Genomic DNA, 24720 nt, shown 5'->3' on the forward strand with positions numbered 1-24720 from the left:
AAGGTGAGATGACACCTTTCAACTAAAAAAGTTCATTATGTGTTACGAAAGGTCAACAATTCAGCCCTTCTTGAAGTAGAAACTCACTTGGGCTGGCCCTTTATAATATATTATAAAGGACATTATTTTAACTTATTATCACTAGAGGTTTAGGCAATAGACCCCTTTATTAGTAGGTGTTCAGACTAGTATACATTTATAAAACATATTCATGTGTTCCATAAAATTCTAGTTAAAGAGCAATTACAGAGTTTATAAAATAGCATCCACTTGACGGGGAATACAAAAACTGATGAATCCCACTGTTTGTAATTTCACATTTAAGAATGAAATGGGTTGATCATGATTTCATGCATTATGTTCCAGACCCTGATCAGGACGCAGAAACATCACCATCATCTTCTAAACCAAGGACTCCTTCAAAGGTCAAAAAGAATTCACCAAACAAGTCTCCGAAAAAACCCAAAAAGAAGACCAGCACACTTGTGGAATCGGAGGAAGAGATAGAAGGTAGGATGATGTTTACGTGGTAATAATTATGAAGTATAGTATTTCTAAAGAACAGTAAAACGCTCTATAAAGAGTCACACATAAGTCGTCAATATCCATCAATTGGCAGGGAAATACAATTAAGAATAGAAATGCATATAGTTATGTAAGGATGCTAATAATTAAAAAAAATATTGGAAATAGCCAGGTAGACAATCTACACTGTTGCCCGACAGATAAGATGATAAGATAAATACTCTAGTAGAAGAATAGTTAAAAATATTGATATTTCTGTTTGCTAGAATCAGAAGAAAATGTGTCGTCCTCGTCTTTTTCTTCATCTTCTTCCTCATCCCATGTGAAGGGAAGCAAAACCACCAAAAAACTGTTAAGGAAAAATCAAAAGAAAAACAAGCCAGGAGAAGATGATGACACGCCAGACGACAAACCAAAAGGTTTAGAGCTAAAATGTGTTCAGGCATAATAATATAAAACGTATACACCTGAATCCTTATTTATAATGCGGAAGACAGAAACAATTTTGAGGGGAAAGACGACAAACAATGTAAATGTGTGGAGAATGTGATGTTCAAATATAACAGAAGACTAGAGATTTTGGTGAGAAAATAGTACTGAGTGGAAAAAATCTTCTTGGACAGGTTATGATGGATAGAATTAATTTGGTCAGGATGCTAGGAATGTTGGCTTGGTCAAATGGGATTCAACAAAACAGTTTTGTGTAAGCAAAGTTTTCTGTATGAATTAAATCAGTTAACCTCAAAAAACTTGCAGGACCAAAGAAGAAACGCCCTAATCCTACAGATGATGAAGGTAAACCCAAGAAGCCGAAAACTCCAAAAGAAAAGCCACAGGATGAGGACAAGGAAGATCCTGATGCTCCAGCAAAAGGTTTGGCTTAAACACTGTTGTTCTCTGTGGGGGGATATACCATAATTCACATAATTATTCCCAGTGACTTTGGTCATGTTGTGATGATTGTGTAAATTATATACCGTATATGATTCCTATGCTATGCCATATAGGAGCATAACATTTTATGTCAGTTGGGCTCAGGATATGGACCCTCAAAAAAGAGTTTCAACAATTGTGAGGTAATGGACAAGGAGTAGCATTTTGGCAAGGTGATTTACTAAAAATATACTTTTACACAAAAAGTTCCTATCATCCCAGGTGCAACCAAGATATTTTGTATAGATAAAACGAAGCATGCTATTCAAGGGGAGAACCAGGAAATGTTTATCAACTCTTGAATCATTGTTTGAGCCAGAGTAAGCTCTTGCATACAGATTCGGAACAATTAGGTGTTGATATTTTACTTGGGCAATGTTGTGGACACAATTCTAGTTTTTTCTCGAGTTATTACCAAGGACTGGGCTGGGACCTTTAAGGCAGAAGGTGTAGGCACCCAGTAGCAGGCAGTCCAAAAAACAAATGTCAATAATCAGTCCAAAGGGTCAAGGGCAGGCACCACTGGATCAAAAAGGCTTAACAAGCCGAGGTTGTGAAGCAGGAGATATCAGGATAATCAGGTAACAAGCTCAAGGTCAAAAGCAGGGAGGTCAAGCAGATTCAATTACCGTAATGAGCGTAGCAAGAACAAGGGGTTGGTAACTGCACACAGACAGGTACCACAGCTTGTCAATACTCAAGTAATGAGTGAAGGGTCAGCAGAGTTTATAAAGGACTGCAGGTAACAGGCTCCTCCCAGTGGCCCCTCCAAAGCAGGATTTGGCCAGGTATGTTCCTTATGGTAACAAATGAGGATACTCCTAGAACAGTAGGACACGCCCCCTGCTAGCTGCAGGTAAATTACTCCACTAAACGTGGGGACTACGGTACTTTAGGCCAGGGATGCAGCCTTTTCCGCTCAGCCACATTAGGACTGTAAGTGAACCTGGATGAAGGCACTCGAGGTAGGGGAACTCTGTGCCGTGCATGCACGGGCCTCAGGGGGTTGACAACATTTTACCCTTTTACACGCAACCCCCTCCAAGCAACTAAGTTAAACTCAGTGCTATTATACAGGGCTGCAATTATTCATTTATTTTTATTTCAACATAATTTCAAAATTGTGTCAATTCCCCAGATCCAAATCAAAGTCCTGATGACAGAGATGGTAAACCCAAGAAACCTAAGGCTCCAAAAGAAAACGAACAAGATTCCCCAAAGGATCCAGACCAAAGACCCAAAGGTTTAGCATTTCTACTCTCTTTAATTCCAATTGCTAAATGTAACATAAATGATCATTTGAACAAGAACGACATTGAGATCTATGGTCTATGTACCAATATAGACAAGATTTAGAGCCAGTAATTGATATTTTAATGCTATCTTGCTTACCATGGAGCTGAATAAGTGGGACTGCATTGCATTTTTAACCCAATGAGACTCTTATGCAATTTAATGAACACGATTAAGGTTTGGTCTGAACCTGCAGATTCCTGGGTTGCTGCTAGAGCGCATACCCAACGAATACCATTCGGAAAACACCTCTCTAAGGCATAACTATGGGTGATCACACTATAGTTTCATCACACTATAGGGTTATATATTGCTTAGTCTGCCACTATGCCAAAGTACCCGATGTTTGATGAATCCTATCTAATTTTGGCTATATAAACTTACTAAGGAGCTGAATCAGTAGGACAGCACTGCATTTTAATTCAACGAGACCCTCATTGACATAATGAGTCACCTGTGTAGCAGGAGGGGCTGCTCAACCCTAAGCTTTGGTCAGAACCTTCAATTAAAAAATAGTCCCATATAAACAACTTTAAACTAGACTTGGGCGCTGGCCAACTCTTCGTGTTCGTCTTCGTGGAGAAAAAAAATCTTCGTATTTCACGAACTTTCTTTCTTGTTTTTGGTTCGGGCGAATATTCATGTACATTCTTCGTGTTCATTTTTTTCCATTTTTTTCCGTTTTTTTTTTAGAAGGGGTTAATATGGGGTTAACGCGGTACGCACTACGCAGCAGCTTTGGCACCAGGATTTTAAAGATCCATACGAGCAACTCTATTGGTAGCTGGCAGGGGCCTCCTCTGCCATCAACCAGTGAAGTGCCCCTACTGGCGACCAATAGAGTCGCTCGCACGGCCCTTTAACTCCTGAAGCTAACCTACGGATTTCCGCTCCTGTTAACCCTTGTTTATGCTGCGTAGATAAGGTAGGCTAGATGGAGAAGGGACCAAGGAAATTAACAGTCTTCGTGTTGTGTGTCTTGGTCTTGGTATATGTTTTGCTTCCACATTGTTCGTTTGTTCGGTATTCAGGCTGAACAATGAAAACTCACCCTTCGTGTTCGTTTTCATGTTCGCCTGAATACGAATGCACAAGTCTACTTTAAACTAGAAACACAGCCTTCTGTGACATTTCAATAAGTCTGTGTCAATGTATGCAGTGTTGATGAACGTAATATCTTTGATATTACAGAACCAAATAAGAAACAACCTGGTGACAAAGATGGTAAACCCAAGAAACCTAAAAACCCCAAAGACAAAGAAGGAGCTGAACTAGAAGATCCAGATGAAACACCCAAAGGTTAACCCATTATATTACCTTTAATACCAAACAAGTGCCGTCTATAAGACATCAAAAATTACTTAAAACACATTAAAAAGAACTGAAAATCAAATGCAGTGTAAATGCAGTGTAATATATCTTGTAATGGGTTTGTTTATAACAGATGACGAAGAACCTGTTTTTATTAACCTTTTTTGTTAAGGTGAGTAAACTGACTGTATACAGACAGTATCATAGCTAAACCATCTATATACAGCCAATATCATGTTTCATTTAAAAAGCCTTTCAAAATTACCCTGGTATAATTGGGTTACTCAATTACACTGTTGATACATTGATTTATATGTATTGAGGTATTAATCCTCTAGAATAGCTTTAAAATACTAAGCATGATTTGTTTTAAATGACATACACATTACATATATTTTGCATCTATGAACAAAATTGTGCTCAGTGTTTTTAAGGATTTTGCTTCTATCGATCAATTCTTCCTACACATGGAAGTGAAGACAATAAAGATAAATAAAACAATATTTTATATATATATATATATGTGACTGTTGCTAATTTTATGAAATCTTCATCTTTTAAGACCATTCTTTAATTTCCTGATCAGTTATTGTTACATTGCTCATAATATTACAGAACCAAATATAAGACGTCCTGAAGACGATAAACCCAAGAAACTTAAAAACCCAAAGGAAAAGGAAAGAGGTAACCAAGAAGATCCAGATGGAACCCCTAAAGGTTAGGAATTGATTGACACTCTAGCTGTAGGGGTGCTCACATCTCATCTTACATAGTTACGTAGTTAGATAGGCTGAAAAAAAGACATGTGTCCATAAAGTTTAGCCTTTCCCATATCTGTTTATTTCTTGCTGTTGATCCAAAAGAAGGCAAAAAAAACCAGTTGTGGCTCTTTCCAATTTTGCACAAACTAGGGGAAATAATCCTTCTTGCCCCCAAAATGGCAGTCAGATCTCTCCTTGAATCAAGAAGCTGTTTCCCCATAACTTAAAAATTATATCCCTGAATATTATGTTTTTCCAGGTATCCATCCAGTTGCAGTTTAAACGTCTGTACAGACTCTGATAAAACTACCTCTGCAGGCAGAGAATTCCACATGCTTTTTGTCCTTACTGTAAAAAACCCTTTCCTCTGCCTTAGTCTAAATCTCCTTTCTTCCAGTCTAAATGCGTGACCACGCATCGGATGCATAGTCCCGTTTATGAATAGATTTCCACACAATGGTTTGTATTGGCCCTGAATATATTTATATAATGCTACCATATCCCCTCTGAGGCACCGTTTTTCTAAACTAAACAGATTTATATTAATTAACCTTTCTTCATAACTATAGTGCTCCATTCCTTTTATTAATTTTGTAGCCCGCCTCTGCACCTTTTCCAGTGCTATAATATCCTTCTTTAGAAAAGGTGCCCAAAATTGCACCACATATTCAAGGTGCGGCCTTACCATTGATTTATAAAGAGGAAAAAATATATTTTTTATACATGACAATACCTTACTGGCCTTAGCAACTGCTGGCTGACATTGCACATTGTTTCCTAGTTTGTTGTCTATAACAATTCCCAAATCCTTCTCATTTGTTGTTATCCCTCATTCACTACCAAAAAAAAAGAGTTAGGAAGCAGGGGATGTCTTTCTGAGGCTAGGAATTACCATCACTAACACTTTTTTACTTACTTTTTTAAATCCTAAACTAAAAACTGTCACGTTCTGTCTCAATTCTACGTATTTGCCTTTGAATTATGCTCCAGGAATTATTTTTTTTTAACCTCCGCAGATTTTATTTCCTATTTAGTTTCAACATGCATTTGTGATATAAGAAATAGTTTATTGTATAAACATAAGTATACTGTATTGTATTATTGTAATTTAATAGGTAGAAAAGTAAGCTGTTGACTAAAAGCTGTTGTAACAAACTTTAAATGTTGTACATAAATGTCTATGAGTGCTGTCAGTAAAATCTGAAGGGAAGTGTAAACCTTCAAGGGCTAGTATGTTTAAATGTTTGGGCAGCACAAGTTCTAAGTGGGAATTAGTAAGGCTTAGGAAATGATTCAGAACATATTTCATTAAAAAATATAATGTAGGCCACTGTAACACTGGAAGGGGCTTTGTGAGTTATTTTAAGTACTTTAGGTTTGACCTTATTGACAAATAATGTAGGGACTGTTAGAGAGTTGATCTACTGGATGATTGACTAGTAGATAATTAGTCTTAATTGTAAAGTAGTTTTGTTTAAATAGTTTTGGGCCAGAGCTTTCTTTAACCCCTTAAGGACAATAGGGGTTATTACTCGTAGTATATTGTGGGACAATGGCTATTTTAACATTTTTCGGTGTTCCTGTTTAGCTGTGATTTTCTTCTTTCTCATTTCGTGCTCCCACACATATTATATATTGTTTTTTTCAGGACAAACAGGGCTTTCTTTAGATACCATTAATTTTATCATATCATCTAATTTACTATAAAAAAAATGATAAAATATGGGGATTTTTTGTTAAAAAATTACTTTTTCTCACTTTTTAAACAAAAAACTTTTACTCATCTGCAAAAACGAATGAAAAAACCTGCTAAATAGATTCTACTATTTGTCCTGAGTTTAGAAATACACAATGTTTTTATGTTTTTTTGCTTTTTTCTGCACGTTATGGGGCAATAAGTACAGGTAGCGTTTTGCTATTTCAAAACCTTTTTTTCCAAATCTGGTAATTCTTCCCCCCATGTGCCATTTCGGGTATCTTTGAAGCCGGCCAATGCAATTTACCCCATCAAGTCATATATTTTTACAAAACTAGACACCCCAAGGTATTTCACATGCTGGTAATTTAACCCTTTCCATGCACTAATTTTACCACCAGCCTTTGTGAAACTTTATGGTAGTAAATTTTTTTGTATTTTTTTCACACATGTTGTACTTCAGGTATAAATTTATCGCTCCTGGTATATGTCCCTGTCAAACAACACCCCAATATGTGTTCAGTAACATCTCCTGAGCGCAGTGATACCCCACATGCATGGGTTTGTTGGGTTATTTGGGAGGTAAAAGGCCGCCTTTGTGAGGTGTGTATTTTTTGGCCATTTAGACATCTGATCCTACTGCCCCCATGTCCCATATTTGGGACACCTTTGAACCCCCCGGCCAATTCAATTTATCCCATCCACTCATGCATTTTTTAATACGAGACACCCTATGGGCATTTGTAATGCCAATATTTTAACTCTTTCCATGCTGGAATTTTTATAAAGATAAAGAATTTTAGGACTTGCTTATTAATTTTTTTTTTTTTTTTGGTGACAGTGGGGATTTTTATATGTTACCATATTATTTTTATTTTTTTTAAAAAAAAATTTAAAAAAAAATTTTTAAAATTTTTTTTAATTTTTTTTTTTTTTTTTTTTTTTTTTTTACTAATCACTCATTAGTGAGCTGGGCTCCATTGACCTTGCATGGTTGGTAGTACCTGCATTCAACCTGCAGGAGGAGCTCGAGAGTTCACAAGAGGGTCTGGATAGACCCTCTATGAACTCATTTCTATTGTTAATGCCATCCTGTGAATGACGGCAACGTCATTTACAGGATGGCACTTGTGGTTGCTCTTCGGAGCAATCACAAGGTGATCGGGGTAGGGGGGTAGTGTTACTGACATGCCTCGATATCGAGGCATGTCAGTAACTCCATTTATGCTTAGGAAGCGATTCAGATCGCTTCCTAAGCTGTTTTAGCCGGGCACCGCCGCGATCTTTCATGATCGGTGCGGCGGCGGCCATTTTTCTTCCGGGGAGGGCTGCCAAGGGGAGGCTTCCGTGGATGCTGCAAAGCCGCCGATCACAGCGAGAACGTTGCAGCTATTTAACGGCAGCCCGTACATGTACGGGCATTGTCGTTAACCCGTTGCACGGCAACCCCGTACATGTATGGGGATTGTCGTTAAGGGGTTAAACCTAATAGTTTGCACGACCCACAGGTACACGGACCTCCAATTCGCACATAGGTATTATTATGAGAGGCCTCCCCAATTCCATCTGGGTGTAAGGTGGAGATCAGTGTAGCATAGGCCATTCCACTAATGTTTCCTACATCCTACTTTGCACCCTGTCAGCTTTTGAGTACAGAGATATAACATTAGCTAATAATACACGGGGTTAATAGAGAGGTCAATGTTGGTGGTTGCACAGACATTCACCTACATATTGTGGTATCTGTTGGGGGCCAGCTGTGATGGGCTCCTGAGGTAACGCTGGGCCCACAGTTGCAGCACCTTTTGCCTTCCATTCAATGCAGCCATGTTCAGAGCACTGATAGCCTAAAGAATCAGTCTGAGGGAGAAATAAAGGTTAAGCTTTCCATTTTCCAACTTAATCTAACAGCTTTACTATTTGTTTGCATTCAATTGGGAGAGGTTGGTGGTTATCACTGTGTGAAAATAAAAGTGTCTTCATTTCATTTGTTTGTATTATAATCATCTATTTTTACCCCTAGACCCCAAACAGAGACTCCCAGATGACAGAAATGATAAACCTAAAAATCCCAAGGAAAAGGAGGGAGAGGACCCAAAAAATCCAGATGGAACACTGAAAGGTTGGAAAATTATCTAATAATTCTAGAGGAACTATTGTTAATTGCATTTTAGCTCAGAGTTTGAAAAGCCCATCTAAATATTCCATTCTGTAATCAATGTCCAATTGCAGAACTATTCATTCATTCATTTGCAGAACCAAATCAAAGACAGCCTCCAGCATCTGGTGAGGATGATAAACCCAAAAGGCCAGAAACCCCAAATGACGAAGATGGAGATGACAGCAGAAATGATCCAGATGGCACGCCAAAAGGTTAAGCCCTGTCTGTAATTAATATTGACATGGAAAGTGATAAAACATAGGCATGATTAAAGCAATTTAATCTAATTAGCCCAAGGATGACTCATCTGTAGCATCTGGTATTTCCAAATGAGGGAAATTAAGTAAATTTTAAAAAAGCTTTGATTTAAATATACTATCTCCAGTAAGTTAAGTCTCCAGTAAGTTAAGTTTTTGTTGATTCAGATTTTAACTATATTCCCCAGAATTGTTCCTTATAAATATGGTCCACTAAGCTTCTAATAGAAAATAAATGACAATAACATTACCTTGCATGTAATGATCAGTATATGAGGCTGCTAAACATTAATGATCCATCTTTTTTTACAACGTTGCTCCAGCTAGTAAGACAAAATATATATATATATATATAAAGGATTATATAGCATATTTAACCAACCTGTTAGAGTACTATTTTTTTCACATACTATTAGTTATTTGCAAAGTAGAGAAATTATTTCAAAAGTCATGTTTTAACATTACAGACCCAAATAAGAGGCGCCCTCCTCCTGATGGCAATGGGGAAAAACCTAAAAATCCTAGAACCCCAGGAGAAAAAAAAGACACAGAAGATCCTGAAGCAACACCAAAAGGTTAACTCTAGTAATAACTGTCATGTATTCTTGAGCTAAAAGTCTGGTAGGTTAAAACTGTTTATGTACTGCCTCAAGAAATAATTTATATTTTATAAGCGGGTTAAAGCAAGTATGTTTTGGGAGAACTAGGGAATCAATGCTCCACTTTCCACATTGCATTTTGCAAATATTCTTCAATTTATTTTCTGTATGTTGTTCTGCTACATTGTATGAAAATTTAAATTCCAAGAACTATTTGTAAGGAATTGGCAACATTTTAGGTAAGATGGACATCACTTATAATGTTCTAAATATTACAGAACCAAATAAAAGGCGCCCACCAATGGAAAAAGATGACACAGAAGGTTAGCCATAATTCTCAATTTTAATATATTCTAGAATTGGCACTAACTAAGGCATTACAATGTATTATTACTTTATTTAGAATGGACTAAATATTTTGAAGAAAAAAAAATAGGAATTTATTCATTATTCAAGTAATCAAGGCTATTCTGAAAAAAAATCTTGCATTCCTAAAAAAGTGAGATGGCTAAATCAATGTCTATCTTTCTTAATGAAGAACCAAATCAGTCAAAACCACTGACGTCCGATGACAAAGATGGAAAACCCAAGAACCCCAAAGATCCAAAAGAAAATGACGATGTTGATAAAAGAAATCCAAAAGGTAGGATTATAATGTTTTAATATAGTTACCATTCACCAGGGGTAATATACTTCTTAAATACTGCGCAAAATACTTAGTTTGCTTAGTTTACCAATTCAGTTCGGTGGGTGTATTTGTTAATCTCAACTATATAACATGAATTGTTTTTTTTATTGTTAAAAAGACATCATGTAGTATATGCAAAGGTCTGCACAGGGCATCAGATTGCTTGCACATTGACCATTTTATAGATCATTATACTGTAACTTGTATTATTAATAGAGCCCCCTCCATCTCCTGGAGACAAAGACGAAAGGTCCAGGACTCTGGAAGTAAAGGAAGAAGAAGAAGAAGATACCGAACAATCTGGTAGGAGAAAATACCTTTTGCAATTTGAACGCTTAAAAATGTTATAAGAACGTTCTTTTCAACTCCCCTAGTAGGGTAAATCTAACCATTTAAGATTGTGTATTGCCTACTGGTCTTCAGATTTAGGTGGAAATTTACTCCTATTTTCTTCCTTCACCCTGTAGTTCACCATGTTTTGCAGGGTAGGTTTGATGAATGACATGAAGATGTTACATGCGCCCGGTTGCATTCATTTGCATTTTCCGACACCTCTTAGTTCCTTGCTTCTACCAAAAGATCCTAGACATATTTCTTAAAGCGGGGTCATGTTGGGAAGGACTCATATAATTATGTACCGCTATGAACACGACGTTCCTCAATAAATTGTTTTTGTGCAATTTAGTCTGTTGCTGTGTTACTTGTTTTGAATTAGTCTAACATTAGTTTAACATTTAACAATAAAAATCCTACTTGTACTGGATCTATGGTTAAGTGTGGGATGTTGATCTCACAGTTACTTTAGTCAGGTATGTTCCATGTCACATAAATATGTATTATGCTAGAATTAAGCTGTATTACAGATATCCAGGTAAATAATTTATTTGTGAATGTGCTTGCAGTTTCCGATTCTCTTCGTTGCTTGCAAGCATTGATCTAACTCCTAAAATATTTTATTATATTTTATAATAATACCAAATATTCTTTGTTTAGAAAACAATAATAATCATTTGTCATCAACCAACAAAAATACAAAGAAGCGTTCTCCTGGGAAAGGACCTAAGAATCCTGTTAATGAAGACGGTAAACAATTTGAATTCTTCTAACCTTTTATTGACAACTTTTGATTGTGGTACAGCAGTTTCACCGGGTGCGTGAGAACACCTTAGTACAAAACAGAACAGAAGTTAGATAAAAATATATTTTATAGGAGTAACCATTTCAGTAAGTGCCATTAGTAGCATTATGTTTACCAAACATTATACAACAGTCCACTCTTTTATTATTAATAAGAGATGTGTGGCCAAACCATACCTAGTGGAAAGAAGAGCTGAGGGTGATGATGCCAAATGGGATATAAGGCAACATACTTGAGGGCTTGTTTTTGCTTCCAGCCAGTCGGAGGCTTCCATGCATAATTATCTATCTTTAACAGAACCTTCCCAGGATCCAAAAATACCTGGAAAGGGGAAAAAGGGAGCAAAGAAACCTGTCTCTAAAATCCCAAACAAGAAACGGAAAAAGATTTTAGATTCCGAGGAAGACACAGAAGGTAAACCAATATGTGATATAAAACTGTGAACGCCCTTGTTCATATATATCACATATTATGACATAAGAGACACAAGCAGTGATTTCTTTGGGAGTTTACATGTTTTAAGGAATCTATCCAAGGTAGACTGGTTAGTAGTGGTTTTCTTGCCTGAAATCTCGTAAGCTGTGTGTCAAATCTCCCACTTGCAGAGGTCTAGAGATCACATCAAGCGTGTCCAGCCTAGCCAGTGTTGGGAAAAGCAAGCATGGTGCTGGTTTGTATACCTACAGGCATTCATAGCAGAAATAGGGAGTTGGTTATGTCACTTTACACATCTGTTGTTAAACATCACCTTTATGATGTTATGCCCAGACGTGGTAGAGGTTTATACAGTGAGGGGATGTAAACATAATCTAAGAGGAGACCAATAATTGATTCAACTTTGAGTCTTTACTTCAGGAAAAAGGGGCAGAAGAGCTGTGCCAAATGATTCTTAACTGACGTCAGATTCTATAATTGTATGTTTCTACCCTGTGCCGCTGTTGTAATGTCTAATGTCTAATGCATACAATGTCTAAGAATGGACAATTTATCAACACTGTATTTGTAATGTTTCTTCAACTACATGGTTATGATTTTGGAACTTTATAGAAATAAAAATGATTTCTTTTTTCAGATCCACCCCTTCCTGGCAAAGGAAAAAAACCTAAAAAGCCTTCATCTAAAGATGTAGTAAAAAAGAAGAAAAAGGTTGACTCTGAGGAAGAAAGACAAGGTAACTGAATTAAAACAATTAAATTGCATCATAGCCTCATTTGCTTTAGTACACATTACACACTGTAAACTTTACATCTTACCCTCAAAGATCCAAGTCTTTTTGCCCCAAAGGTCTATTTTTGACATATTTACTGGTTTTGGATAGAAATCAAAGCATCATTTATTATGGATAAGATTTTATTAGATAAAAAGGATGCAATATATGGCATTCACCAGGGGAGATCATTTAGCTGAAGGGCAGATCCATCCAAGTGGTCCAGGAATAAAGCAGCCCTATATGCATACCTGGGAACTCTCCAGGTTTGACCCGGAGATTGCCGGGTGAGCGCTGCTCCTCCGGTTCTCCGGGTCAAGACCCGAATCATCCGGGTCGCTGCCTGCCCATTTTTTCCTTGAAATGACGTCAGTGTGCAGTCCTGGCCGCGTCCCGCAAGGGAAGTTCCGGGTAGCCGGAGCCGAGAAGTTCCCAGGTATGCCTATATGTTTTGTTTAGTTACATGCTCAATATGCACTACCTAGTCCTGTCTAAACACACTTATAGAAGGGGAAAGCATTGAAAAATCATGAAAGGAAAACACAGGGGATCCAGTTATGCAAATGTACCTACCCACAAACAATATTACCCATCGTACTGTTATAATTTAGTGCATTGCACTTCTTACACATATATGTCTGCGAGCTTTTAGTTCTGTTAGAATTAAACATAAAGAGTACATTAGTATTTATTATTTGTCTCTTACATCAGAAACTGTAGAGAGTGAGTTTTCAAGTTCGTCGCAATCATCATCATCACATCGCAGAAGTAAATCTTCATCTAGGAGACTGTCAGGAAAAAATACGAAAAATATTAAAGAAAAAAACAAAACAAAGATTCCAGGTAAGAGACAACCACCATATTAGTTGTGACAAATTTATGTTTATTACTGTCTGACTAAAAGTGAACAAAAAACGTCATGTAGTTGTTAAAGGGTTAACATAAACCATTATAACATAAAACCATATTATGTTCAAGAATGTAAGGGAAATTATATTGTTTCAAAAATATTTAATATAGCTACTTCTTACTAGGGGTTTATTTACTAGCAAGCATTGGCCAGGGTGTTGAAAGTTGTGCTTTCAGTTCCCTGAAATCATTGTGTGGGTATAAAGGACCATTACTGCCATTTTTTTACAAGAGTACTTAGCTAGCCTTGCATGATGCATAGTTCAATCAGTAGGTTAACTTTCTCTATTACTCTTTAAATAGAGCCATCCAAGCTATCCCAGAAACTCACTGGGGTTGGCTTCACATAATGTAATTGAATCAGTGACATGACTGTGATTATTATTTTTATCACACCATCCATACAAATTTTTAAAACTGTCCCTTTTATAGATGAAGAACCATTAATGCCACCAAAAAGAAGAAAAGAAAAAAACTTTCCTCCTACACCTGAACCTACCTTAAAAGATGAAGGTTCTGGAGATGATGGAAGTGGAATGGACATTTTTACAACAACTACTCCACCAACAACACCAGTTACCTACTTATCAACCAAAGATGTCCAAACTACAGTCAGAACATATAGACCAGAAGAAACAGCTGGAACCGTGACAACAGCATCAACCGTGACCACAGCAGCAACCGTGACCACAGCAGCAACCGTGACCACAGCAGCAACCGTGACCACAGCAGCAACCGTGACCACAGCAGCAACCGTGACCACAGCAGCAACCGGGACCACAGCAGCAACCGGGACCACAGCAAGTATCGTGACCACAACAAAAACATCAGACAGTGCTGTGACTTCTGCTAATACAACAGACACACCAAATTCACCTACCAAAGAACATACTTCAGCAAATCCAACTACCATCAGTTTAATCACACAACATTCAACAGTTCCAGAGGACAAGCTTAAAGAATTTTCCGTGGGAACGGACAAGCCACTTGAAATAAGTAAGGAAAATGCAAGTAAAGGCAATAATTTGGAAAATATTGTTAACATGAGAAGTAGTACTCAGCGTGATAATTCTATTGAAACAAGCTCAGAGCATTCACAAAAGTTTGGCTCCATTGTAGAACAGCTACAGACGGACACCATTGTCACAACTAAACACGATTCAGTGACACGTTCAGCCTATAATGATATTCATAAAAAGCTATCAATGTATAACAATAACCCTTTAAATGACGAACCAATGGCAGGAGATGATGTAGGCATTACAGCAGGTTTAGGCATTAGCACAGTACAGCCAATTATATCAGAACATCATAAAGACAAATCAGCATATAGCTCCAAGGAGAAAGATCCAAGAACAGATCAGATATCAACTACTAGTGAATATGTTTCAACGATAGATAGCCAAAGCACACTATCATCAACACTGCAATCAGGGTCAAGTCCTAATTGGGATGCTGTAAAAACAGAATCAACCAATGCCATAAGCATAATATCCACAGCAGTAAGCCAAGGACAATTCAGTCCAACAGCTGATACCTTAAAAGAGACCCCAGAGACACCAGATGACCCTTCAGCCCTTGTAACGGCAGAGGCAGAGTATGTATTGAAGACAAACTCTGCAACAGCAGTAGATGCAAAACAATCAATTCAGGGTACAGAACACAATTTAGATCAGTCACTAAGAGTCACTGGGTCTCCAACTATGCTAACAGCTTATGAACCAGATGTGGAGATAGGTGCAAATAGTGAAATAAATACAATCAGTACTGCCATTCCCACTGAGGCGAACACATCTATAATTGATCAAAAAAATAAGACAGATATAGTTTCGGAAGGCCTAGATGATTCTAGTTCAGTGCCCATGACATCAAATGAAAGGGAGACTACACCGATACCTAACACCAAAAAGACAACTTCAGGCCATTCAACACCCATCTCTATGGACACATCTAAAGAACTATTGTCTAGCTATACCGCACTGACATTATCACCCAATGAAAATGCAGGTACTGGTAGTGATAAACCAATATCAGCCACTGATATTAGCTCTAGATCCTATGTACAGCCCACAGCAAATCCAGATAAGTCATCTGATGAAACAGATACCACTATAAAAGGTGTAACACTTACACTGAACCCAAGCCAGTCTAATCCCATTAGTGAAATAGCAAGTGAAATACAAGCAGTGCTTACATCCAAGGTCACAAAAAGTTTAGATAAAACATCCCCAGATACTACAGAAAAGCAAAGTACAGATCAATCACTTTGGACATATTTGTCTGAAACGCTAAAAACACATGCCCCAACCACAACTGGGAAATCTACAGTTGCTGGAGATGACAAAATAGTATCTGTTAATGATAATATTAGTTCTGCATCTGCTTTAGAGTCCACAATAAACCCATATAAGTCTACTAGCGAAACAGATAATGCAATCCATGTAACAACTACAGCTACACTGAACCCCGATCAACCTAGCCATGTTACTAGGATAGCAAGCCTAGAACAGACAACTCTTACACCTGAAGCCCCTCATAAATTGGATAATGCATACAGTAATGCTACTGAAACTACTGTAAAGCAAAGTGTAATAACAGCCCCAATTACATCACTACCAAAAATGAATAGTGATATGCCTACCACAGCCAGTAGCACAGCACGTGACAGTAATGGAAAAATAATATCATCTAATGGTCATATTAGTTCTATCCCCCCCACTAAAACAAATCCGTATCCAGTTACAGGAGAAACAAATATGGAAAATGTGTTAGGTTTGACATTTACAGCTAAACCCAGCACAGATGGGTTCAGTTCAGCAAATAAGAGACTAAATGAAATACAGACAATAAATATACCTGACGACTCACAGACACCGGCAGACCATTCAACCATAATTACTCAAAATGCAGTACAGTCAACAACAGTAGGGATAAAGCAATTAACAGGGGACGGAGGATTGGTAAATAGTACAGATCAGTTATTATCAGACAGTGGAGGTAGTGCTACAGTGTCAAAAGTTAGTACTGAAGATCCTACCGGGTCAAATAGAATTAACAATACTGATGAAACAAATGCTTTTAATATTTTAATTCCAACGAGCAATGTCAGCCCTTATCAATCTAGCTTAACAAAAGAGACACCAAGTGAAAGGCAGTCAGCACTCTTACCTGAAATCAGTCCTACAGACCCCGTGACAGCTGCCACAATGGAGGCAGTAGATGAACCGCTGTCCAGCTTCCCACCATTAAATGAAGCATCTGTAGCAACTACAGAAAAAAGTGTAGATCAGTCCCCCATTACACCATTATCTGAAAAGTCAAACAGTTATATACCAAATGTTACCAGTGACGATGTAGCTACTAATGTTGTGCAAACAGAATCACCTAATGATGCTAATAGTTCTCCATCCCTCATAGAATCCATAACAAATCAAGATTTCATTAAAGTAGAAACTGTTGTGAATATTATATCAGATGTAACACCTACAGCTTCCATAAGCACAGATCAGTCAGATCCAATAAACGAGACGCCAAGTGTGAGGCTGACATTGAATACACAGGCAATAACAGGCAAACAAAGCTATCGTAGAGGCCACAGACAAAAATCAGGTTACACTAAATGAAATTGTAAACAGTGGTGGGCCAACTACAGAGACAACTGGGGCTGTAAATACAGGCGGTGACACAAGTGTATCATTCAGCTCTTCAATCCCTATACTTCACTCTATAAATCCAATTACTGTTACAGAGCAAACTGATGCAAATAATGAAATAGGGGCAGCACATACAGCTGTGCTCAGCACAGATGAATCTAGCCTGTTGAATGAGATAACTGCTATGCAAACAATGACTACACTCGAAGCCAAGCAGATGACAAATGGCCACTCAGTGACTGTGATCTCAGACACAGGAGATCCATTAAGGTCTACCCCCAAAACAACAGTAGATGCAGAGCAGTTGACAGAGATGATTACACAAGGAATAAGTACAGTCCACTTGTCATCAAAAGCTGTTGATGAAGATGGAAGTTTAAGTACTGATATCCCCACTGTTAAAATTACTAGTAAGATTACAGTGGACGCCAATACAGATACTTTAAATACCGTTACAAATAATGTAATCGCAGATCAATCCAGTCAAACAAACGAGTTACCGGGTGAAAAGCAGACAGTGACTATACCTGAAAGTCAAGAAACACCTGTAGACCACTCATCACCTGTAACAGTGGAGACAATTAATGAACCACTGTATACGTCCACCACACTGAATGAAATGTCCGTAGAGGTCACAAAAAAACAAAGTGAGGATCAAGCCCTAGTGACATTGCAACCTGAAGTGCTAGAGAGCCATGTGCCAAGCCAAGCCAGTGATACTCCTAGCAAAGAACCAGTATCAGCTAATGAAAATAATACCTTGGCATCGTTCATAGAGTCCTCAACAAACCCACATACTGTTACAGGAGGAGCAATAACAAATAATGTAATAGACGTTATACTTGTAACTTCAATAAGCCCAGATCATGAAGGTTCAATCACTAAAACACCAAGCACAAGATCAATACAAAATACACCTGAAATCTCACAAACACTGTATACCACACTCATTGCATCTACAGACAAACAAAGTATGGAAGAGTCGCTAACGACACTAGTGCCTGAAGTACTAAATAACAATGAGTCAACCGTAGCCAGTGAGACTGTAGTTACTGCTAGCGAAAAAACGGTATCATCTAATGATTCAGAATTGCCTAAAGAGTCTACAACAAATGCTGAAATCATTACTGGAGAAACACTAAACCTAGATCAAGCTGTTCCAACAAGTGAGACACCAATGAGACTGACAGGTAACACACCTGAAGCTTCAGAAACAGTGGATAAAACATCCATAGAAGCTACAGATAAACAAAGCTCTGATCAGTCCCCAGTGACAATGTTGTCTGAAAAGCTAAGCACCAAGACTATACATACAAGTACAGAGAAAACACAGTCATCTAGTCATTTTAGATCTACACCCGCTATACAACATACAACAAATCAAGATAACGCAAGGAGTCAAGCAAATGACATAACAGGCAGGACATTTACAACTGCAACAAGCCAAAGTGACGCTAGCTCAGAAAATGAGACATCAGGTAAACTCAATCCAGATCAGTCGCTAGTGATATCAGGAACTGAAAAACCAAATGTAAATATGCCAACTATAACCATTAAGACTGTTGATAGTGGCCAAGATAAACCAATAGCATTTAGTGATAATATTAGTCCTTCATCCCCCACTGTGTCTGCGACAAGTACAGACACATTTACAGGTGAAACACCTTCAAGTGATATTGTAGATGCTACTCTTACAACTGTGCTTAGTCCAGATAGATCGAGCCCCCTACCTGAGGCAATAACAGCAGCAGCCCTGACAATGCATATACCTAAAACATCCCGGACACCAATCGACCAATCAGTGACTGATATGGCAGGGACACAAAGTGCATTAAGGTCAAGACCAGCAACAACACTATTAACAGAAATTACTAAAGTGATGTCAAGTGATGAGAGTCAAACAGTGATTATACCTGAAACCAGGCAGACATCTGTAGATCATTCTACATCTGCCACTAAAAATACAATCACTGAACAATTGTCTACTGTTCCACCACTGGATACAGTGTCCTTAGAACCTACAGAAAAGCAAAGTGCAGCCCACTCCCAGCAGACACCTCTGTCTGAAGTGCACAGTAGTCATGAGCCAACCATAACTGTAGATATTCATTCAGCAAACAGTACACCTGAAACCTCCCAGACACTCGACAAATCCATAGAAATCACACAAAAGCAAACTTCATATGAGAAGCCAAGTGCAACCTTGGACAGTGAGACTGTAGATATTAGCAGTAACCAAACTGTATCTGATTCAGTATACGAGACTGCAACAAATCCAGATATGGTTAAGGTACAAACAAATACACTAAGGCCAGACCAATCTAGCCCAGTAAATGAGGCAGCAAGTCAGACATCACAATGGCCTACAGATGGTTCAACACATGCAACTACAAAGACTGATTCAGAACATTCAACACAACAGCAAAGAACAGATCATTATATGTCTTCTTCATTGACCAAGCTTCTCAATGAAGAACAGCTAACAACTGTCATTGAAAGTGGTGAATATAGCAGAGTGTCACCTGCTACTAGTTATCTTAGTACTGCATCCCATACTGAAAATGACAATAGGGTTGTAGAGAGCACTGATGGGTATTTTCTTGGATCTACAACTTTTATGGATATGAAATTCACAAATTCAACTCAAAAGCCAAATACTGACCAGTCTTCATCCAAAAAGTATAATGAATATTTGCCTACCACTGTTGAATCTAGAACAAGCTCTTCTAAAGACAGAGACAACCTATACACAAGCCATGAAACAACGCAGCTTCCATCAACTCATTTAGTGTCAGAACACTCCACTAAGTTAGCGTCCGCTATAAACCAAGATATAATGACTACACTTCAACAACATATAGATCAGACATATACAGGTCATTTGTCCACGGGTTTAAGTAAGAAACCACTAACCCCTGATAATAATGCAAAGCCCACAGCAGGTGCAGGTACAGAGCAAACTAGCTTGTTAAATTTTACACAGAATGAAAGCCAGTCATTAATAGTAACCACGCAGTTATATGGTTCAGACCATTCAGCGGGGGATTTACCTAGGTTAGACAGTACTAATCCAAAAAAAGCCATGGAGGTTACCCAAGACCAACAAAGAAGCCTAAGTGACCTAGAGGCATCAACAATTGTTGAGAGATCTACATCTAGCATAACAAATCCTGGCACGTTAATCAATAATTCCTCTGAGGCTGAAGAAAAGACACCTGCAGTTACAGGAGAAACAAGCACATATTCTGATTTAAGGACACCAGAATCAGGAATAAGTAGGGAATCAATAACCTGGATGTCAAGTATAACATATTCACCAGAGGCATCAGTAACAGCAGGAAGAACAACAAAACAGTCAACATTTGTTGCAGAGGATACCAATGCAGAAAAGTTGAGCTTTGGCACTTCCACTACAATTGTTGCAAAAGAATCCACAGTATCGACAGAAAATGATGATTCTGAGCAAACTTCATCAGTGATAAGGGATGCAGAAGACATTAGCAGAACAGTTGCAGATCATCTAAGTTTTCATACTACCCTGATTCCAAGTAGCAAGGGAGAAAGTTCACCAAATGTCATCCTGGGGACGAACAAAGACTCTTTTGCGAGGTCATTTACTGCAGAAATAGATGTAGAAAAATCATCTGTAGCTGCCACATTTGGAACTGTTGACATTGTTAAAGGTCAAACTTTGCCTGCTACAAGTACCAACGGTGCCGATGATTTAGCATTAAACTATTTAGAAACAACAACCCCATCAACTGAGGATCCAGATTTAATAACTATAAATAGTAAAGAGCCTTCACTTGCTAATGTTAGTTTATCTTCACTTAGTATGCAGACTAATAAAGACCACTCTTTCAGTAAACATGACAGTGATGAAATAAATAGCATATATCCTACAGGCAAGAGTGAGACAGAAAATGTAACCAAAATACTAGCTACTTTATTTAGAACTTTTCAAAAGCATTTCCCAATAAATAGTACTATGGCTAATGTGCCTGTACCTTTTTTAAATAGTTCATTTACGCAAGCCCCAAGTTTAACTAAGATGAGTACTCAACATCAAGATGATGTAAACTTAACAAAATATGTAACACAACCAATTAGTAACAATTATATAGAAAGTAAAAGTGTAAAACATGTGATGGAAAACACACCAAATAATTTACATACACCTTCTTTTGATTTTTCAGCCAGCACTTTGACCACTCTTCAGGAACAAAGCACTACTGTTGGTAAAACAAATGATAAAACATATGCAACAAATTCTCAAGGACTACAAGAAACTACAAGTCCAAGTTTAAATCATAGCATTTCCACTAGTCAAACAATGGACATATCTACTAGCACTAGTACAGATAAACGTATTACCACTACACCAACAGCTGTTGTAGAGACTACTACACTAAAGGCACCTGAGCAGACAGATGCTCCATTTGTACAGGCCGGGGGCACTACATCTAGAACAGAGACAAAGAAGGTGGAAACAGCTAGTCCTCTTGTGGAAAATAACAAGGACAGGTTAAGCACAGAAAGCACTGGATATAAAACCTATTCAACAACAAAAGCTACAAGTAACATCTCTTCTTCAGCAGATGCTACAACCACCCAAACGGTGGATCCTCTAAGTATAAGAACAGACGTGCCTACAAGGGAAACAGTGACCACAGATGATTACAATGTGAGAGGCTTGACCACTTCTGTTAGCTTAAACGACATTGCTTCATCAGAAACCACCAAAAAACCATCAATAATCAAACAGGAAAAAACTACAGCAATGGATCAATCTAAAATATTTACCACCAAGCAACCTCCAAGACATTTTGAGCTTTCAAAGAGCACAATCAGACCGAAAAGTGATTCTGAGCGAAGGCCTACTCTAACAGAAAAACCAGATACAAAGTATACTACTACCACGACTCCAAAAGTTACTCCGGATTCTGGTATAGACGGACCCATTGGCATTGAAGAGATGGAAAACAACAAAACTGGCTTTCCTCTTCCACATAACCCGTTTCATATTTGTGATTTATTGAAGGATAACGAAAACAAGATGAAAATATCAGATGGTGATCTGCAGCGTTTAACTGAAATATGTCATGAGATGAAATATCTACCATTTGTAAGTACACCATCATCAGAGATGAGGAAACCCATACCAGATGACAAAAAGGTACCTCCCGGTCATACAACAGTCCCTGTTATTCAGCGTTATTATAACCAGCCACCAGGATCAAGAATTATACAAATTGTGGAAGAAATAAAAAGAAGGGCAAATATTCCACACTTACCAAATTTACCAGCAGCCCCTGGGCAAAACACTAACCAGTCTGCAGCATGGCTGTTGCTACTTAATAAATTCAGGAATCCAGGTGGTAAGTATCTTATGAGAAATGAAATGTACAAATGGTAATGTATAATGGGATTTTAAAAGTCAGTGTTGTAAGAATGGTGACAGTACGAATCACACCAATTAGAATTTGTACTACGTACCAAATAACCTTTTGCTAGTCTGCAGTCAGTTGTGGCCTTAAAGCTGGAGAACAGATATGTTGCTGTAAGATGAGATCTAAACTATTTAATATATTGCGGAATCTGTCGGCGCTTTATAAATAAAGTATAATAATAATAATATATATGGAGCTGATATAATACATTCAAGCTGAATTTATCAAATTATGGATACTGTAAGGAGCCACACTATTCTTCTAATCACTTCCTTCTAATCCTTACATAAAAAATAGCATTGTAAACTGTTAAATCACGGATGTTTAAACTAACTCATAAAATGAATGAGAACAGATAGGGTTGTGTTCATTCTACTGTGAAATAATAGCAGTTACATGTCTTGAGATATATATTTGAGAACGTCAAATTTTATCTTTAGATGTCTAACATGCATTGTGGGATATGAATAGTCAGTTAAAATTGTGAAATGTAATCATGTTAACTTAACCCATATACACATATATATATATTGTCCTAGATCCTCAGGTGAATTTATGCAATGGACAACCAGCAGATGGAATGACCACCCTACAGAATGGCTCACTGGTGATATTTCGAGGTAATGTTTCTAGTACTAGTATGGTTTATATACAGGTAACTTCAAGGAAGATCACACAGTTGTGTGATACATCTGCAAATGTAGGATGGGAAGAAAGTTAACTTAAAACAAACAAAAACGTGGATCAAGTTATATATGTAATTTTGTGAAAGTATTACATGTGGTTGACTATACTGCCCATTCATTTTAAAGTCTTTCATTAAACCAGCTTTGTTTCGTTCCATAAATGATAAGCCATGAAAGTCAACGTCTAGAACTTGGGCCATCACATCAATGTTCACTTCCTGTTTCCAGTTGTTTCTTTTCTCCTGCAGAGATATAATCTTCTCAGTGTCCCTACCTACTGATAACACAGACTACCAAGTGAGAAATAATATAGAAATATTGGCCTTAATAAACAGAGACCTCGCTGGTCCTCAACATTAGATTAGAAAGTGTCCAACTGTGTTCAGAGCTCTGGAGCTCTTGGTGACTCTCGACTGTAACAAACACACCACCCCTGGCTTCATTTGGTCCTAATCTCAAATAAGTATTACTTTGCAGATGGACAATGCAGACCCAAATTGGAATACAGGACCAGATTTACATCTTAAAGTGGACATTCATAGTTAGGTGGTTTAACTTGCAGTCATGTAAACTTTCACAGGATTTAGAACTGCATCTGAACTCAGTAGGTAGAAGCTCACAGTCATCAAGTTAACTTTACTAAGATGCGTTCCAGCATCTATTGCGGTAATAATTATTATGAATCCATTAAAGGAGTGATCTAAGATTTCATCCGTTTTGGTCATCTTGGAAGTACAGTCTTGGTGTCTTCTATTTCACTCTATTTCTAAAACACCACAGTAACTTACAGATGCAATGGGCTGGGTGTGAGTTTTACATACATTTTATATCATGAATGATTAAATAAAATGTATTAAAATAATTATTGGGGTGCTAAAATATCACCTCTTTGTGTCTCTGGATTGTTGACACACACCAATGATGCACTTGCATCCATAAAACACTATTTGTATTCACTATGTAAGTTTTAAATACTGTATGTTTTAGGCCATTATTTTTGGATGCTAAACCAGGGTGGAGCAACAGAAAAACCTCGCAAAATCAGTGAGGTGTGGGGAATCCCTTCTCCTATTGACACAGTATTTACTCGATGCAACTGTGGTGGCAAGACGTTCTTTTTCAAGGTAAGGCAATTTTAAGGTGGCCACTTCAAGGTACAGCGTGTCCAAGGTCTTATCATAGCTGACAACAGTTCCGTATTTAGCACAATACTATCAGATGTCAGTTTTTTGGGGACTACTGGCAGCATTAGCATGTATAGTGCTTGAATTAATAATAGGCTAGCGTAGCTTAATAGGAGTCATGTAGAGAACTTCTATAACAGCCATTACCAACGCAGACCAAATGTCCCTACTTAAATCTGTAATTCCGTTTTCTCAGCTGTTCCAGATACCAGCGACTGGCTAGTAGTGTCCATACACAGCCACGAAGTATTAAAATCTAATTGAGCATT

General features: G+C 37.8%; 1 protein-coding gene across 1 annotated transcript in view; it reads left to right on the forward strand.

Annotated features, from left to right (window-relative positions):
- The window catches only part of PRG4 (proteoglycan 4), a 46654-nt gene that overhangs the window by 17410 nt on the left and 4524 nt on the right, over window positions 1–24720 (forward strand). The window contains exons 9-27 of the mRNA XM_053469689.1: window positions 367–510; window positions 792–944; window positions 1282–1398; window positions 2597–2701; window positions 3943–4050; window positions 4678–4779; window positions 8543–8641; window positions 8776–8892; window positions 9405–9512; window positions 10075–10179; window positions 10441–10527; window positions 11218–11307; window positions 11660–11776; window positions 12435–12533; window positions 13281–13412; window positions 13911–14489; window positions 21328–22509; window positions 23121–23201; window positions 24255–24391. Of these exons, the coding sequence (XP_053325664.1) occupies window positions 367–510; window positions 792–944; window positions 1282–1398; window positions 2597–2701; window positions 3943–4050; window positions 4678–4779; window positions 8543–8641; window positions 8776–8892; window positions 9405–9512; window positions 10075–10179; window positions 10441–10527; window positions 11218–11307; window positions 11660–11776; window positions 12435–12533; window positions 13281–13412; window positions 13911–14489; window positions 21328–22509; window positions 23121–23201; window positions 24255–24391 (3662 nt within the window). The remainder of the gene's footprint in view (window positions 1–366; window positions 511–791; window positions 945–1281; window positions 1399–2596; window positions 2702–3942; window positions 4051–4677; window positions 4780–8542; window positions 8642–8775; window positions 8893–9404; window positions 9513–10074; window positions 10180–10440; window positions 10528–11217; window positions 11308–11659; window positions 11777–12434; window positions 12534–13280; window positions 13413–13910; window positions 14490–21327; window positions 22510–23120; window positions 23202–24254; window positions 24392–24720) is intronic.

Source organism: Spea bombifrons, chromosome 6, assembly GCF_027358695.1.
Source record: "Spea bombifrons isolate aSpeBom1 chromosome 6, aSpeBom1.2.pri, whole genome shotgun sequence".
Taxonomy (NCBI): Eukaryota; Metazoa; Chordata; class Amphibia; order Anura; family Pelobatidae; genus Spea; species Spea bombifrons.